The 18,083-nt window shown below is 37.3% G+C and overlaps 1 protein-coding gene across 17 annotated transcripts in view; it reads left to right on the forward strand.

Annotated features, from left to right (window-relative positions):
- The window catches only part of NSD1 (nuclear receptor binding SET domain protein 1), a 240,700-nt gene that overhangs the window by 212,273 nt on the left and 10,344 nt on the right, over positions 1–18,083 (forward strand). For all 17 annotated transcript variants that reach the window (XM_077137739.1, XM_077137747.1, XM_077137741.1 and 14 more), the window contains 4 exons: positions 2,932–3,201; positions 4,528–4,644; positions 14,505–14,646; positions 17,445–17,551. In XM_077137739.1, coding sequence (XP_076993854.1) covers positions 2,932–3,201; positions 4,528–4,644; positions 14,505–14,646; positions 17,445–17,551 — 636 coding nt within the window. The remainder of the gene's footprint in view (positions 1–2,931; positions 3,202–4,527; positions 4,645–14,504; positions 14,647–17,444; positions 17,552–18,083) is intronic.

Genomic DNA, 18,083 nt, shown 5'->3' on the forward strand with positions numbered 1-18,083 from the left:
TTAGAGTAGAAATTGCTGGGAGTGAAGTTTCCAGGGGAATGGGAAGTTGATGCAAAGCAGGTAGAAGTTTTGTGTTTGGGGAGAAGGGAAAGTTTAGTAATGAAGGGTGGTGAGGGTATCACAACAGAGTGATCCTGTTTAAAGCTTTGCTTGGGAGGGGATTGAGATGGGAAAGTTTGTTATATATGCTTCCATTGGTTAAAGAAAGATTGGCTAGAGAAATAGTGATAGATGATACATGATTCAGGATGGGATTCTAAGAAGGGAAGAGAGAAGGCTCAAAAGGGACATTACTGGGACATATTAAAAATGAAATATAGACTGTAATTTAACATACCAATATTAAGTTTCTTGAACTCTGCTAACTGCACTGCTGGTGCATACATAAGTAAATGTCCTTGTCCTTAGGAAATGTACATGGCCCTATTAAGTGTTCAAGGAGCTTGATGTGTGCATCCAAATCAACTGTTTAGAAAATGAATTGTTGGGCAGACGTGAATAGATAAGTGAATTGTTACACTCTTAAGAGAGAATGATACAGCAAATGCAGCAAAATGTTAAAATTGGTAGATCTTGGGTATCAGAATGGGGCAATGTAGGGGTGGATATGGATATGTTGGAGTTTTCTTATATATGGCGTTTGTGTTATTTTTGTAAGTGTCCTGTAAGTTTGAAAGTATTTTACAATAAGAAGTTTAAAAGATGTCTACATTTTAGAACCACACCTACTCTTTGAGACCAACAGAAGAAAGGTTTATTTGATCTGCAACGGAAATTTTCTGTAGTGCATAATCTAATTCAACCTGTCTGTATAGGTCATTTGAACAACTGAAACACAGGAAGCACAGAATGAGAAAGAGGTCCTTTAATCCTGTAGAGATTATTGTAATGCCTGGGAACATCCTACAGTATATTAACCAGATAATCAAAAAGTATTGGCAAAGTCCCCTGAGGGAGGGGAGAAGGAATATGGAACTATTAAACCTTACCATCAAGGAATCCCCTGATACTGTGTCAAACTTTAGGAATACCCAAATCAATAGGTCATGCCCTCAATCACAAGGCTTACTCTTGTGAAGCTTATGTAGGTAACGGAGAAGATTAGACTCCTATAAGCATGCCTAAAAGTTACTTCTGGAGGACCTCTGTTGTTGCTCAGATGTGGCCTCAGTCTCTCTAAGCCCAACTCTGCAAGTGAAATCATTGCCTTTCCCCCCTACATGGGACATGACATCCAAGGGTGAAAGTCTCCCTGGCGACATGGGAGAGGATTCCCAGGAGTGAGTCCAGACCTGGCACCATGGGATCAACAATTCCATCCTGACCAAAAGGGGAAAAAGAAGTGTAATTAATAAAGTATCAGTGGCAGAGAGAGTTCAAATAGAGTCAAGAGGCTGTACTCTGGAGGGTGCTCTTACACAAGCTTCAGGTAGACCTTGCTACCTATCATAACCTGCCAACTCCTAACCAGTACCACTCCAGCCAATCCTGAAGAACACCTATGGCAATTTATAACATTCCACAAGGGTTCCAGGCACTAGAGTAACTTTCCAGATAGATACCTACAACCTCTAGATGAGTACCTGGCCCAGGTAAGTCCTAAAACCTAGCCCAGCCTCTCCAGAACATCAGATAGTTCCATCTCCCTACACCATATTAGTGACAGACCCTTTCAATATCAAACATTTAGAATTGCCGTAGCCCAAATAACTCTAAAGAGAGGTATGGAAAGATCAAAAGAAATGGTGAAATTATACATAGAAGATAGGACTTAACAAATGAATATGAATGCTAAATCATTAAATTGATATCTCTTTTAGTCTCCAGCATTTTGGAGTGACTAGAAGTAAAAACCTAAAATTTTGAAATTGTAACCCATGCCAAAGTCTGAAATATGTTCTTCAACTGATTGTGCTGTGCTTGGAAAGTTATTGCTTTTTTTGTATATGTTATTGTTCACAAAAAAGAAGGAAAAAAAAATCGATTGTGATGATAAAAAAGTATTTAAGCCCTCTAGCCTTCCTATTTTCTGGAGCAGCTAGAAGGACAAATATGAGAGGATTGTATGGTAACCCATGACAAATTCTGGAATCTATCCTGTTGAAGAATGCTTTGAAAACTATTGCCTTTTTATTTCTTTGCTTTTTATATATGTTATACTATACAATAAAAAAGAGAAGTTTAAAAGATAAAATCCCACACAAGGGTCAGATTTTGTGTTTGGAATATGTTTTTCAAGGCTCAGTTGATTGTCCCTATCGGAATAATCAAACGGGAGATTCATTTTCATAGTGTACACATTTATTTCTATTATGGAACATCATTTTTTTCCCTCAGCATTGTTACTACTATTTGTAGAAGCTCTCCTACATTCATGGCTTGGGTACCATGGCAGCTGTTTGATGTTTTCATGTTTTATTTCACCACATTTTCATTAGTTTACAGCATTAACACCAATACTAAATATATGCATGAGTGATATTGTTATAGTCTATTAAAAAGATCTCAAAATATAATAGTAAATATTAAAATATATTTTCACATATAGCAATCCAAATTACTCAAAGAAGTTTTCATGCCTACAATTTTCAACATAAAAATCGTGGGTTAAGAAAAAAAAATCGGGTATTTTCATAGATGTAAGTTAAAGTGGCGCCACCATGTGGCAATAGAAGAAAAATCCAGTTTTAGATCACTTGACTTACCAGCTTTAAAAAGAAGTACTTTTATAATTTTATGAAATTTTTTCTGGGATTCCTATTTTCTACACATGAGGGTTTATATATATATATATATATATATATGCCTAAATCTTGATAGCTCAATACCAGGTAAAATTTGACACTCAAGGAAAAGAATTCCTCCTTGCATGAGTCCTAACTTGTCCTGCGTTGATGTGCCTGATGTACTGTGCTGCGTTTCCTCCTCCAGGTGAACCGTCCCATTGGCAGGGTCCAGATCTTCACTGCAGATTTGTCTGAGATTCCCCGTTGTAACTGTAAAGCTACTGATGAGAACCCCTGCGGGATAGATTCCGAGTGCATCAACCGCATGCTGCTCTATGAGTGCCACCCCACTGTATGTCCTGCCGGAGGGCGCTGCCAGAACCAATGCTTCACCAAACGCCAGTATCCAGAGGTTGAAATTTTTCGCACATTACAGAGGGGCTGGGGTCTCCGGACAAAAACAGATATTAAAAAGGTGAGGAAAACGTATCTTGATTGTCAATTTTTTTTCTTCTTCTTTGCAGTTGTTTGATAGGAATAATTTTCCTTGGTGAATGTGAGAAAATCCATCAGAGAGGAAAATAACATGGTTTAGGGAAAGTCCCTGTGCCTCACCACAGCCTTCCGCAGTTTGGAAACTTGAGAATGGGTGGTCCTGTATGAGGATAAACAGAGGGAATTTCATAGAGATGCTCTGACCTTATGGTTTTCTGACAACCTCGAAACCGATGGTTAAAAGAGGATAATGAGCACATGATACAGAGGTGTATTAATCAGAGGTATTAATCGTCTATAATAAAATATACGTTTAATGGGATGAAAACAGCTTTGGGTTGGAATGTGAAGGAGAAGAGAGAGAGTGAGGCCTTTTCTAATAAAGCTGATAGCATCTTCAACTTGAAACTTGGAAGGAACTGCAAGTTTCTGATAAATAGATAAAATTATACAATCTTTTTTTCTATGCTATAAATCTTAATCTGACATTTTAATAAAGTAAAAGCTTACCTGGTGACTCTGTGAAGAGTTTTATTGGAGTTCATTTCTAGGAAAGGCAGTGAATATGGCTTGGTGTGTTGAGTAACTTACTTAGTAGTTATATGTTTGCCAGGCCTTGAGCTGGGAGCACAGTGATCAATAAGCAAAACATGGTTAGTGCTTTCATAAAGTTTACATTCTAGAGGGTGGGGACAGATTAAACGCGTAATTCTCAAATGTAGAAGCACAAAGTACTTCGGAAACATGTGGCAAAGGGGCTGAAACTTGTTCATCAATGAGGATATTTCAAGTTGACACTTGAAGTGTAAGTAGCTGTTGGCTAAGGCAAGGTATGAGTTAAAGCATTGCAGTAGAGAGAGTGTGTGAAAGCTAGTATGACTGTGGCATGATGTGGTATAGGAAGAACAGTGGTATGAAAGGTGAAAAAGAGGTAGACAGGGCCAGGAAAAAGATAGTTTTGGAAAACTGACTTTACGACTCCTGGGCAGGTAGAGGGGTTGGTTATTCCTGCCTCCTTTGTAGTGAGGCCTTAGTTTGCTTACTACACTTCCATTCCTGTTTATCTGTAGTGTTCAGTGAATCCCAGTCTTCCTGATGTTGGCATTGGTGGGAATGGGGATGTAGTTTCCATTGTCAAATAGTTGAGCCAACATATGTAATGTTATATTTGTAGAAATGACTAAATTACATGCACATATTCTGCTTTGGAGAATCTGAAATCTTCATTAATTGTTCAAAAATTAAATTTACATGTAACCACAGTTGTGCTTTTTGCCATTAAGTCATGAGCTATTTCTCATTCCAGGGAGAATTTGTGAATGAGTACGTGGGTGAGTTAATAGATGAAGAAGAGTGCAGAGCTCGAATCCGTTATGCCCAAGAACACGATATCACTAATTTCTATATGCTCACCCTAGACAAAGTAAGTAATGTGAAAAGTTAATTTCTAGGTTATTTCCTCTGTTGAAAGTTTGTGAAATTATTATTGTCCCAGCTATAATATTTGTAGGTATGTCATGTACTGTCCAAAGCAATGAAATAGAGTCTTTCCCCCATGTCCGTGGAGATCGGTTGATCTGGGTTCTGGAGTAGATATGATTGCTTATTTCTCATTATACATTCATGGCCAAAGGCAGTAAAGCTGCTTTTCCCATTCTTTTATTTATTATTATTTTTTAATGCAATATTATTGAGATATATTCACATACCATATAATCATCCAACTATACATCAGTGGTTTGCAGTATTATCATATACTTGTACATCCATCACCACAATCAATTTTGGAATATTTTCATTACTCAAAAAAAATTTTAATAAAAACGAAGATCGAAAACATCCTAAACCCACCATCTCCCCTATTATTTATGTTTTTGTCCATATTTTCTTACCCATTTATTGGATAAGGCAGTGTTGGTCACAAGGTTTTCACAGTCACATGGTCACACCTTAAAAGCTATATAGTTAAACAGTTATCTTCAGGAATCAAGCCTGCTGGATTACTGCTCAACAGTTTCAGGTGTTTCCTTCTAGTTATTCTAATATACTAAAAATCAAAAAGAATATCTGTATAATGCGTAAGAATGATCTCTCAACTCTATTTGAAATCTTTTAGCCACTGAAACTTCATTTTCTTTTATTTCTTTTCCATGTTTTGGTCAAGAAGGCTTTCTGAGCAGGGCCAGGCTCATCCCTGAGAATCATGCGCCACATTATCAGGGAGACTTATAGCCATGGAGTCATGTCTCATGTAGTGGGGAGGGTTATAAGTTTTTTTGCAGAGTTGGTTTAGAGAGGCCACATCTGAGCAACAAAAGAGGTTCTCTGGAGGTGACCCTTAGGCATAGTCATAAGTATGCTTAGTTTTTCCTTTGTAGGAATAAGTTTCATAAGGGCAAGTCCCAAGATTGAGGGTTGTCCTATTAAATTCGTAGTCCCCAGTGCTTGTGAGACTATCAGGAATTCCCCAGATGGGAAAGTTTAATATTTCTACGTTTTTTCCCAGTTCTTCAAGGGGAAAATACTTTTTAGTTGCCCAGATTTCTCTGGGATGTGTCGGGGCATCACACTAACCTGTACATGCCAACAAGATCTCACTGCCTATTCAAGTTCCATATAATTATGTTGTTTGACTCACCACCCTCCCCCTGTCTACGTGGGACATGACTCCCAGGGGTGTGGATCTTCCTGGCAACGTGGGACAGAAATCCCAGAATGAGCTGAGATTCAGCATAAGGGATTGAGAAAACCTTCTCAACCAAAAGGGGGAAGAGGGAAATGAGACAAAGTGTCAATGGCTGAGAGATTCCAAACAGAGTGGAGAGGTTATCCTGGAGGTTATTCTTACACATTAAGTAGATAACACCTTGTTAACCAAGATGTAATGGAGAGGCTGGAGGGAATTGCCTGAAAACGTAGAGTTGTGTTCCAGTAGCCATGTTTCTTGATGATGATTGAATAATGATATAGCTTTCACAATGTGAATGTGTGATTGTGAAAACCTTGGGTCTGATGCTCCTTTTATGTACCTTGTCAACAGAGGAGTAGAACATATGGAATAAAAATAAATAATAGGGGGAACAAATGTTAAGATAAATTTAGTTTGAAATGCTAGTGATCAGTGAAAGGGAGGGGTAAGGGGTATGGTATGTAAAATTTTTTTTTCTGTTTTAATTAATAAAAAATTTAAAAAATAAAAAAAAAAGAAATAATTATGTTGTTTGAATATACTGACCATACAGTATAATTTAGATAGTGTGCTACAGAAAATATAAATTTTGTACTAAATAAACATCTCTTCCTTTGGTCACACACAGAGCTTGAAGTTTTAAAATATGGACCATATCATCCTTTACCCTATATTCTGATTTGCCTTAGTCCTATCCAAATCAGCTTCATTCATATCTTTAGTTGAAGTGTAATCATTTTTTCACCTTCTTTAATACTTACTATATAGACTAATGCTGACTTTCATAGCTGCAGAATTCTAACTCTGAGTCTCAGCTGTCACAAAGGTACCATGAGTTCCAGGGAACAACCACTTACACACAAGTAACTCAGTATCTCAGAATTTAGAAATAACAGTTAAAATTCTGTAATATATGTGACTGCTGTAAGAGCTTAGGATCTACAAACTTTTACAATAGGCCTTATTGAACGTTCTGTACTCCTTAATCATTGATTGCCAATCTCTGCCCACGTTCTATCCCCTGATAACTTTAGGCACTTGAATTCAATTCTCAGAGTTTGTACATTAGCATTAGTCCATATTAGTGAGGCATTATAATATTTGCCTTCTTATTTCTGACGTATTCCACTCAACATAATGTCCTCAAAATTCATTCACGGGGTTGCGTGCCTTGTCATTCCTTCTTGCGGCTGCTTATTATTCTATTGTATGTATATCTCACAGTTTACTCTTCCATTCATCCGTCAGTGTACTCTTAGGCCACCTCCATCCATTGCGAAACATGAATACTGCCACCATAAGTACCAGTGGGCAATTGTCTATTTCTGTCTCTGCTTTCAGTTCTTCCAAGTAGATACCTAATAACAGGGTTGTGGGATCATATGGCTACCCTATGCTTACCCTCTTATGTATCTGCCACACTGCCTTCCAGAGGTACTGCACCTATTCTCCTTCCCCACCCATAGTGAATAGGTACGTCTTTCCCTCCCCATTTTCTCCAGCATTTGTATCTTTCTGTTTATTTAACAGTTTTATTCATAAACGATACATACCATCCTAAGTAAACAATCAATGGCTCCTGGTATAATCATGTAGTTACGCATTCACCACCATAGTCAATATGAGGACATTTCCATTTCTTCTGCAAAGAACAAAGAAGAGTAAAAATAAAATAAAAAGGTGACTGAGCGATATCCCCTTCTTATTGACATTTATCCTTGGTATACTGCACTTATTACAATTAATGGAGGTATATTACAATGTACTGCTAACTATAGACCTTAGTTTTCATTGATTGTATTTTTTCCATATACCATCCCATTTTCAACACTTTGCAATGTTGACCTTTGTTCTCCCTCATGTAAAAATTTTCTTATATTTATACATTTAATCACCATCATTGTCCATTCTAGGTTTCCCTAGTTATATAGTCCCAATTTTTATCCTCTGTCTTTCCTCCTGGTGTTCCCTAGTCCTCTTTCAACCATACTCACGCTCAGCATTGTTCATTGTGCTTATAATATTGTGTTACCATCAGGTAGTACTATGTTGTCCATTTGTGGCTCTTTAAAATCAATCTGGTTGAACATTCTGTTCCACTTCAGAATCCAACACCCAGTCTCTACCCTCTTTCTATCTCCTATTAACTGTATTCTCAACTATACCTCTCAAAATTTGCTCATTATTATTAGTTCATATTAGTGAGTCTTCATTTCTACACTGTTTTCCAAACCTTTCCCTCCTATATGAAATCTTTTTTTGAAAGCAGTCTCCCCAGATATGATTAACCCCAATCACATTTTCCCAGACAGTTCCCAAGGGACTGTGTAATCATAATCACGGTTCTCTGAGGATGAGACTCAGCAGGATGCCAGACTTCCCCGTGAAGTCTCTTGACTGTGCTTTCCCTATTCTGCCCAGCAGGTGGCACTTGTCTCTCTGTTCCCCATCTGGGTCAAGTGGTGTGGTGCCTTTAATTCTCAATAGATCCTGTCCCTGCCAGGGACATAGTTGAGACGGAGGCTGGGGTAGAAGATGACCTTAAGCCTTTAGTGTTTTCCAGCCCCTGGGGTTTGAAGTCTCAGAATGAGTACCACCACTTGTGCTGGGCCCTGTTCCACCTTTTCTTGGGGAAGATATGCCCTTTAGGGAATTATCTCCTTCACTTTACTAGTTACCTTTTCTCTCTCACATACCTTAACTCCACCTTTGCCTGAGGCAGTGATGACAATTGAAAATGCCTGGGGCTTTCTTTGATGGACTACTAAGAATAGTTATAAAAAAAAATAAAAAAGAAATTCCTTTTCATAGCTTGTCCCCAGTCCGTTGGGATTGCCAATCAAGAGCCAGAGTTGGTCCCTGACTCTGTGTGCCCCTTTTACAGTACTCTGTGCTAAACCGACTCCAAAAGCCTCATTTTGTTTTGTTTACCCTTTCCTCAATCCTGCTTCTTCTGCAGGGAGAGACCTCAGGGTTCTCTCTAAACTGACACAGCAAGGGAACTCACTGCCCTCCTCCTGTACATGGGACATGACTCCCAGGAATGTTAAACCTCCCTGGTGATGTGGGACAAAAATCTCAGGATGAGCTGGGACTCAGCATCAAGGTATTGAGAAATCCTTCTCGACCAAAAGGAGAAAGACAGAATTGAGACAAAATAAAGTGTCAGTGGCTGAGAGATTTCAGAGTCGAGAGGTTATCTTGGAGGCTATTCTTACACATTTTATAGTTATCTTATTTTTAGTTTATGGTGTATTAGAGTGGCTGGAGGGAAGCGCCTGAACTGTTGAGCTGTGTTCCAGTAGCCGTATTTTTTGAAGATGATTGTATAATGACAATAGCTTTTACAGTGTGACTGTCTGATTATGAAAACCTTGTGTCTCATGCCCCTTTTATCTATGGTATAGACAGATGAGTAAAAAATATGGATAAAAAATAAACAATATGGGGAACAAAGGTTAAGATAAATTGAATAGATTGAAATACTAGTGGTCAAGAAGAGGGAGGGGTGAGGATATTGTATGTTTGGGTTTTTTCTGTTCTCTTTTTATTTATTTTGCTGGAGAGATGGATATGTTAAAAAAAATGATCATGGTGATGAATACAACTATGTGATGATATTGTGAGCCACTGATTGTATACCATGTATAGAATATATGTTTGTTAAGGTTTGACAATAAAAGTATTAAAAACAAACAAACAAAAAAAGCTACCTTCCCCTGTTACTACTAGAGACTGCTTCATTTTCCCATGGGAAGGTATCTCCAAACAGCCTTCATGCCAGTGGCGGTGGGCACTGGTCTCCACAGTTTAGGAAGCTTACTTACAATTCTGTGCTATGACCTTGGCCCTTGCACCCATTCCAGATTTGTATATGATGTGTGTCTGCTCATGGATGCCCACTACATAGTGGTTCCACACAGTTCTGTTTACTAGTTGCCATAGAGGACTAACTAAATTACACACACACACACACACACACACCCCACTTTTTTTTTAACCCACCTAAATATTTCTTTTAATCCTCAAATATCCACTTTCCATAAATCCCAGTTATTTAGACTTTGTTCATCTGATTGTAATATCTTTTTTTATTTAAAAGTTTTTTTTCTTTTTTAGAGAAGTTGTGGGTTTACAGTAAAAATATGCATAAAATACAGGATTCTCATATCCATCCCACTACCAAAACCTTGCATTGGTTGGAGCATTTGTTGCAACTGATGATAGCACATTTTTGGTACTATAAATAAAAGTCTCTGATTTAACTTAGGTTTGTGTAGTATAGTTGCATGGATTTCTTTTATGCTGTTACCAGATAACATATATGGGAATAACATATAATATTCCCATAAAAACATAAAACATTCCCATAAAAGGGAAATATGATTCCCCTTTTAATCATATTCAGGTATATATTTCAGTGCTGTTAATTCCATTCACAGTGTTCTCCTGTCCTCACTGCCATCCATTACCAAAACATTTTAAGATTTTTATTGATAAATCTTCACACACAAACATTCCATACACGTGTAAAATCAATGGCTCACCATATGATCACATAGCCGTGTATTCATCACTGTGTTTATCTTTTAAGACATTGCCATCATTCCAGGAAATGAAATAAAAAGAAAAAAGAAAATTCAGACATATAATACCCCTCCCCCCATTGACCATTAATATTCCCATCTTCCCAATTTGTTTTACCCATTGTCCCTGCTAGCATTTATTTATTATCCATATATTTTTACTCATCCATTCATATCTCACAATCACACAGTCACATTGTAAAAGCTGTATCTTTATACAGTCATCTTCAAGAATCAAGGCTACTAGAACACAACTGAATAGTTTCAGGTACTTCCCTCCAGTCACTCCAATACACCACAAACTAAAAAGGGATATCTATATAATATGTAAGAATAACCTCCAGCATATCTTCTCAACTCCGAAATCTCTCAGCCACTGAAACTTTTTTTGTCTTATTTGTCTCTTCCCCCTTTTGGTCAAGAAGGCTTTCTCAAGGCCTGATATTCCCATGAGCAGTGAAGACAACAAAATCAATAGGCTGAATCCTCAATCTTGGGGGTTGTTCATATGGAACTTATCCCCGCAGAGGGTAGGCTAAGCCTACTTAAAATTAGGCCTAAGAGTCACCCCCAGGGAACCTCTTTTATTGCTCAGATGTGGCCTTTCTCTCAGTCAATGCGGCCGGCAAACTCACTACCCTCCCGGTCTCTACGTGGAACATGACTCCCAGGGGTGTAGACTTTCCTGGCAACATGCGCCAGAAATCCTAGAATAAGGTGGTGGGACTCAGCACCAAGGGATTGAGAAAACCTCGACCAAAAGGGAGAAGACAGAAATGAGACAAGATAAGTGTCAGTGACTGAGAGAGTTCAAATAAAGCTGAGAGGTCATCCTGGAGGTTATTCTTGCGCATTATATAGATAACCCCTTTTTAGTTTAAGCTGTATTAGAGAAGCTAGAGGGAAGAACCTGAAACTGTAGAGCTGTGTTCCAGTAGCCATGTTTCTTTAGATGATTGTATAATGATAGAGCTTTCACAAAGTAACTGTGTGATTGTGAAAACCTTGTTATGATGCTCCTTTTATCTGTGGTATGGACAAATGAGTAAAAAATGTGGATTAAAAAATAAATAAATAATAGAACAAATGTTAAAATAAATTGGATAGAGGGGAAATACTAGTGGTCAATGAGAGGGAGGGGTAAGGGATATGGTATGTATGAGTTTTTTCTTTTTTCTTTTTATTTCTCTTTCTGGAGTGATGTAAATGTTCTGAGAAATGATCATAATGATGAATATACAACTGTGTGATGATATTGTGAGCCATTGATTGCACACCACGTGTGGAATGTTCATATGTTAAGAATGTTTGTGTTGTATGTTGATAGGTTTTATTAATAAAAAATTTTTTTAAAAAAAGGCTTTCTCAAATCCCTTGATGCCGGGTGCCCACTCATTTCTGTCCCACATAGCCAGGAAGATTTACACCCCTGGGAGTCATATTCCACATAGGGGGAAGAGCAGGGAGTTCACCTGCTGAATTGGCTTTGAGAGAGAAAGGCCACATCTGAGCAACAAAAGAGATTCTCTGGGGGTGACTCTTGGGCATAATTTTAAGTAGACCTAGCTTCTCCTCTGCAACAATAAATTTCATAGGGTCGAACCCCAGGATTGAGGACTTGGCCTATTGATTTGGTTGTCCATGATCTTGTGAGAATATCAGAAATTCTCCAAATGGGGAAGTTTAATATTTCCTCCTTTTTCTCCAGTCCCCCTAGGGGTCTTTGCAAATACTTCTCTACTTATTGCCCAAATTACTCTGGGATATATAAGGGCAGTACACTAACGTGGGCAAACCAATAAAATCTCACACCCTGTTCAAGATTTCCTGTACTTATAGGGTTCAATTAAACTGACCATGCAAGTTAAATTAGTAATGCCCCACTCAAAATATAAATTTTGCACCAAATAAACATTTCTTCCTTTGGTCTCACACAGAAGTTGAAAGTTTTAAAATACCATCCTTGACCCTGTATTCTGATTTACCTAGTCCTCTACTTCATATCTCTACTTGAAGTGTAATGCCTTTTTCAACTTTTTAAACAGTTCCTGTATGGGGTACTACTGAGTTTCATAGCTTTAGAGCTCTAATTCTAAAACTCAGGTCTCAAATACCTGAAGTTTCTGGAAATGACCAGGTTATAAACAAACAGCTCAGGATCTTATAATTTCCAAATCACAGTTACAACTTCTGAACATATGTGACTACTCTAAGAGCTTAAAATCTAGGACCCTTTACAATAGGCCCCCACCTGATAACCCAGGCTCTTGACTTCAGTTCACCAAGTTTTTATATTATAGTTAGTCCTTATGAGTGAGTCATGATAATATTTGTCTTTTTTTTCTGACATTTATTCAATACACATTCCTTAAGATTCGTTCACCTAGTTGAATGCTTCTCATTGTGGTTTTGATTAGCAGTTCCTTCATCACTAATGATATTGAGTATCTTTTCCGTTGTATATTTTCTTTAGAGAGATGTCGGTTCAAATCATATGCCTTTTTTCTAAATTAGATTTTTGTTTTTAAGTGAAAGGGTTTCTTTATATGTTTTGGGTATTAAATCTTTGTCAAATATGTGGGTTCCAAATATTTTCTCACACTGGTAGGTTGTCATTTTACATTCATGATAGAGCCCTTTGAGACAAAACAAGTTTTTAATTTTGATGACATCCATTTATCTATTTTTTTTTCTTTTGTTGCTTGTGCTTTGGGTGTATAATCTAAGAAACTATCGCCTAACAAATGATTCTAAAGATGCTTCCCTACGTTTTCTTTTGGGTGTTTGATAGTTGTAGCTCTCAAGTCATGGTCTTCCATGTATTTTGAGTTGATTTTTGTATATTGTGTGAAGTAGGGATCCTTTTTTTTTTTTTTTTTAATAGACATCCAGGTTTCCCAGCAGCATTTGAAGGGACTGTTTTTTTCCCAATTGAATGGTCTTTGCCACCTTGTCCTTATTCCCCACCCCCACCCCATGATAACTTTTAACCTACTTTGTCTCAATAATTTTCCTTATTCTTGTCATTTTCTGTATTTTCATACTAAAAATAATATTGTGCTTTGTGTCTTATTTACCTCACTAAACCTGTCATCTTCAAGATTCATCCATGTTTTACTATGCATAAGAACTTTATTTCTTTTTCTCACTGAATGATAACACTATTGTATGGGTATACCACATGTTGTTTATCCATTCTTCTGTTAATAAACCCTTGTGTTGTTTCCAGCTTTGGGCTGCTATGCTGCTTTGAACATTGATGTGCTTCTGTTTAATTAGTGCATTGTACATGGTCACATAAATTGATTGTATGCCTAAGCTTAGAACCAAAGTTACCTTGCCAATTATAGAAATTTTCTGAGGCATTACATTCATTGATACCTAGAATTGTATTTAGCATCCTAGTGTATTTATTTTCTGTATAACAGGGATTCCTCTTTGCAACTGAATATGAGATTCTGCTAGCTTTTTTACCTTCCACTGTTTTTGTAGCAGGATCCTTTCTTAGTTTATGACTTGGCAAATATTTATCAAATTGTAGACATAAAATTTATAAAACCCTCTCCTCTAGATATCCTGATTCACTTGTTTTGGATATATACTGTCATCTATTTAAGTCTCCTTAGTGATTTCTGCTGTGTAGCCTGCATGGAAAAATATCTAATTAGAAATATGAGAAACTGGTTCTACTTGGGAGTGGCTTCACAATCTTCAGTATACATCAGAATCACCTGGTGGGCTTTTTATAGTACAGATTACTGGGCCTCACTCCAGAGCTTCTGCTTCAGTATATATGGAGCAGTACCCAAGAGTTTGCATTTCTAACAAGTTACTTCCAGATGGGGATGCTTTTGCTGGTCCAGGGACCACACTCTGAGAACCACTGCTCTAGGAGATTCGGATTTTACAAAGAAGAACCCCACCTTATTGTAGAATATAGTCTTTATTTTAATCAGCAATAGCAGAGAGCTCAGGAAGTCTGATGAGGAGCTCTTCTTTGGATCCTAGGACCGGATCATTGATGCTGGTCCCAAAGGAAACTATGCTCGGTTCATGAATCATTGCTGCCAGCCCAACTGTGAAACACAGAAGTGGTCTGTGAATGGTGACACCCGTGTTGGCCTTTTTGCCCTGAGTGACATCAAAGCAGGTAAGGATCTTTTAAGGATTATGCAAAATCTAGAGCTAAAGAACCGAATTTTAGGTTTTATCATGTAAAGTTTTCATATGCCATATACTTCAAAATGAGGTATATAAACTCCTGGTAACAGAAGGATACATAAATTTCCAGACCTTTTAAACTCCCTGAAAATTGGTCTATCTTAGAAAGCTCCAGCTCTCCAGTTCCCTCCTTTCTTATCTTCCTTTTCACAATCACCCTTCTCCCGCTTTATGAAACAGTGACTTCTCTCTCACCCATCTGAATCTTACAGATTGTTGTCCCAAGGTTGTTTTTAAAAAACAAATGAGAAACAGCAACAACAAAAAAACCTCACTTTTGGGATGCCATAAATCCAGACAGTTGGAGAAAACACAGTGTTTTAGTTTGCTAATGCTGCTGGAAATGCAATATACCAGAAATGGGTTGGCTTTTATAAAGTGAATTTATTAGGTTACACGTTTACAATTCTAAGGCCATAAAATGTCCAAACTAAGGCATCTAGAAAATGATAACCTTGACTCAGGAAAGGGCTGATGGTTTCTCTATCAGCTGGTAAGGCCCATGGTCACATCTGCTAGCTTTCTCTCCCAGCTTCTCATTTCAAATAGCTTCCCCAGGGAAATATTCTTTCTGCATCTCCAAACCTGTCTCTCTCCATTGGTTCTGAAGCTTTTTCCAATATGGTTCCTTCTTAAATGGCTCCAGTAAGCAACCCACCTTGAATGGGTGGAGACATCTCCATGGAAGCCCCCTAATAAAAAAGATCCCGCCCAACAATATTGAATTAAGATTAAAGAACATGGCTTTTCTGGGGTACACAACAGTTTCAAATAAGTACATACAGCTCCTGTTGTGACATGCCTCTGTGCCTGTGAGTCTAAGAATTAGATGCAGACATGAGATGGTTGTAACCAGGACAAGTATTAGGATCTTTATTTGAATTGAAAGTAAAATTTATGTGGTTGAGTAGTTTGACAGTATAGTTTCATGTTGGATGTTTTCCATAAATTGAAGTACCTAAATGTTGTGGCATTAAGGTTTTGATGAAAATATTTTAAGCATATATACATATGGTATCCTCTATAGTGTATGATTTTGAAAATATTTGAATTTGTATAAGTGCTCTGAATTTAGACTTGTACAAGGGATTTGTTCATAGTTTTTCAAAATGAGTTTTGCAGTGATGTGGCAAAACATTTGAAGATCATTGTCCTACACTCAACTTGAAATAGAACTGTGTTTGGTAGTTTGTAATTGCCAGTAGTATGGTCCGGTTTGAAGCAGAAATCCCATATTTAATTTCAAATGTTAAAAATAATTTAATTTAAAATAATTAAAGAGTAGTTTGCTCAACTCCTGATCAATTGTTTTTTTTTTTTAAACTTTTAAAAAATATTTGATCCTCCTTCTCCCACTTCCCTCCACTCCAGTGTCTCTTTTCCCAACAATTTAAATAGACTTCCCAGGATTCTTTAGGCTTTTCAGAATTTTAAAGCTTGTGACAATTTTTAAAAAATGTTTAAGTCAGCCACTCATTCCCTTCTCCTAGTTTGCATTTTCTTCACATTAAGTATTAAATGACAGCATTAGCATTTGAACATCACTCTGTACTGTACTTAAATTGTACCAAGTTTTTGTAGTGACTGCTTGTAGTAAATTGGATCGATTTCTGTTTTCCTAACATAAATAGCCAAATGAATACTATAGAAGCTATCATTTATCAGGTACTAGACATTATCAGTTATCTCATTTAATTAATCTTGCAAATGTGCCATAAAGTAGGTGATATTATACATGTGTTGGTGACATTCTTGGATCTGACACCTCTCTCATGCTTTTCTTGGTTTTCTCTTTAACCACCATGATGGGATTGAACACACTTGTTCCTCTTTACTGATTACTCACATAGAACTGTCACATGACTTAATTTCTTTTCTTGTGACCACTTTGAGTTCATATTTCTCTGAGCCTTCAGTCAGGCAGCCTATTCAACCACTACTAGTCACAGACTTCTCTTTCACTTCTCCTGTGCTCACTCAGTTTGGGAATTCAGACACCTTGTTCCAGTCTTCATTTGGCTGCCAGTCATCTGATTGGGAAGGGGGAAATGAGACAGAATGTGTTATGTGTCAAGCATAATACCTGGGGAAGCTGATGGAATCAGAACTTCTCAGCCTGTTCTCCTCCTTTCTTATCAACTTTCTAGGCTCATCACCACCTACATCTACGATGTCCCACGTGTGCCATATACAGTCCTCATTTCTATCTTTCCCAATTCCTTTTGCCATCCTTAGTCACTGAAGACCCCTCAAGGATTATTGCATATTGGCTTCTTTTCTAGAATGTTATCAGTCTTTCTTTTGTGAGTGTTAATACCTTCTGATTTAGCTCTGGTGCATTTACATTTACAGACTAGCTGCCTGGTGAGCAGCAACTTATGCCAAGGATCCTGACATCTTGTACACGTGTATATGGAGAAGTTGCATCATAAGCACATTAAATTTATAAAAATTCAGTTATTCAGAAAAATTAGCACTTCTGTAGTAAAAGTTACTTTAAATATTATATTATGTCATTTATTTACATTATTAAATTATGTTAGCTGCTTAATTCTTTTACAGGATTAGAGTTTATATATTGGGGTTAGAGTTAATGAATTCTCCTTTTTATCCTCTTTTTAAAATTAATCTGTTCTCTTGGAAGTCAGTATCAGTTGTGGTTGTTATAGATATAATGTAATTAAAACTAGGGTATTACTATGTTCATGTTCTTGTTCTTTTATGCAGGCACTGAACTTACCTTCAACTACAACCTAGAATGTCTTGGGAATGGAAAGACTGTTTGCAAATGTGGAGCCCCAAATTGCAGTGGCTTCCTGGGTGTGAGGCCAAAGGTACCACTCTACAAACTTCTGCACTGGGAATAATGGCACTCCCTTCCATAAGTAACAGGGTTGGCTGGGTCTTCATCGTAAGATACTCTTGGAAATAATGCCATTGAATAGGTATAATAGGGCTATTGGCAATTTACCAGGTGTTCTGATGATCAGCACAGAGATTGTCTTTGAGTATTGGTGGTTTTAAGCAATATGACTTTTAATTGATGATACCCTTCAAGCTTAAAAAATGAAGAACCACTTACTGATTCCTTACTGATTCCAGTTGATCTCAGTTATGTGTCCTAATAAGCCGCTTAGATTCTCTGTGTTTCTGACCCTTTCTGTGCCTGTTTGTCTGTTTGTCCTTCTCTTTCTTTTTAAAGATTACAAGGAATTTACGTTAAATTTTTTTTTCTTTTTCCATGCAATGTAGGTAGCATCAGCACAAAAAATGTTTTACAGTTAAATTTAATATTCTAAATGTAGTATGTCACACTATAGATAAAAACAGGACCCTTCATCTCACTATCGAAATAAAGTTTAGGCA

Source organism: Tamandua tetradactyla, chromosome 20 (assembly GCF_023851605.1).
Source record: "Tamandua tetradactyla isolate mTamTet1 chromosome 20, mTamTet1.pri, whole genome shotgun sequence".
In the NCBI taxonomy this organism is placed as follows: Eukaryota; Metazoa; Chordata; class Mammalia; order Pilosa; family Myrmecophagidae; genus Tamandua; species Tamandua tetradactyla.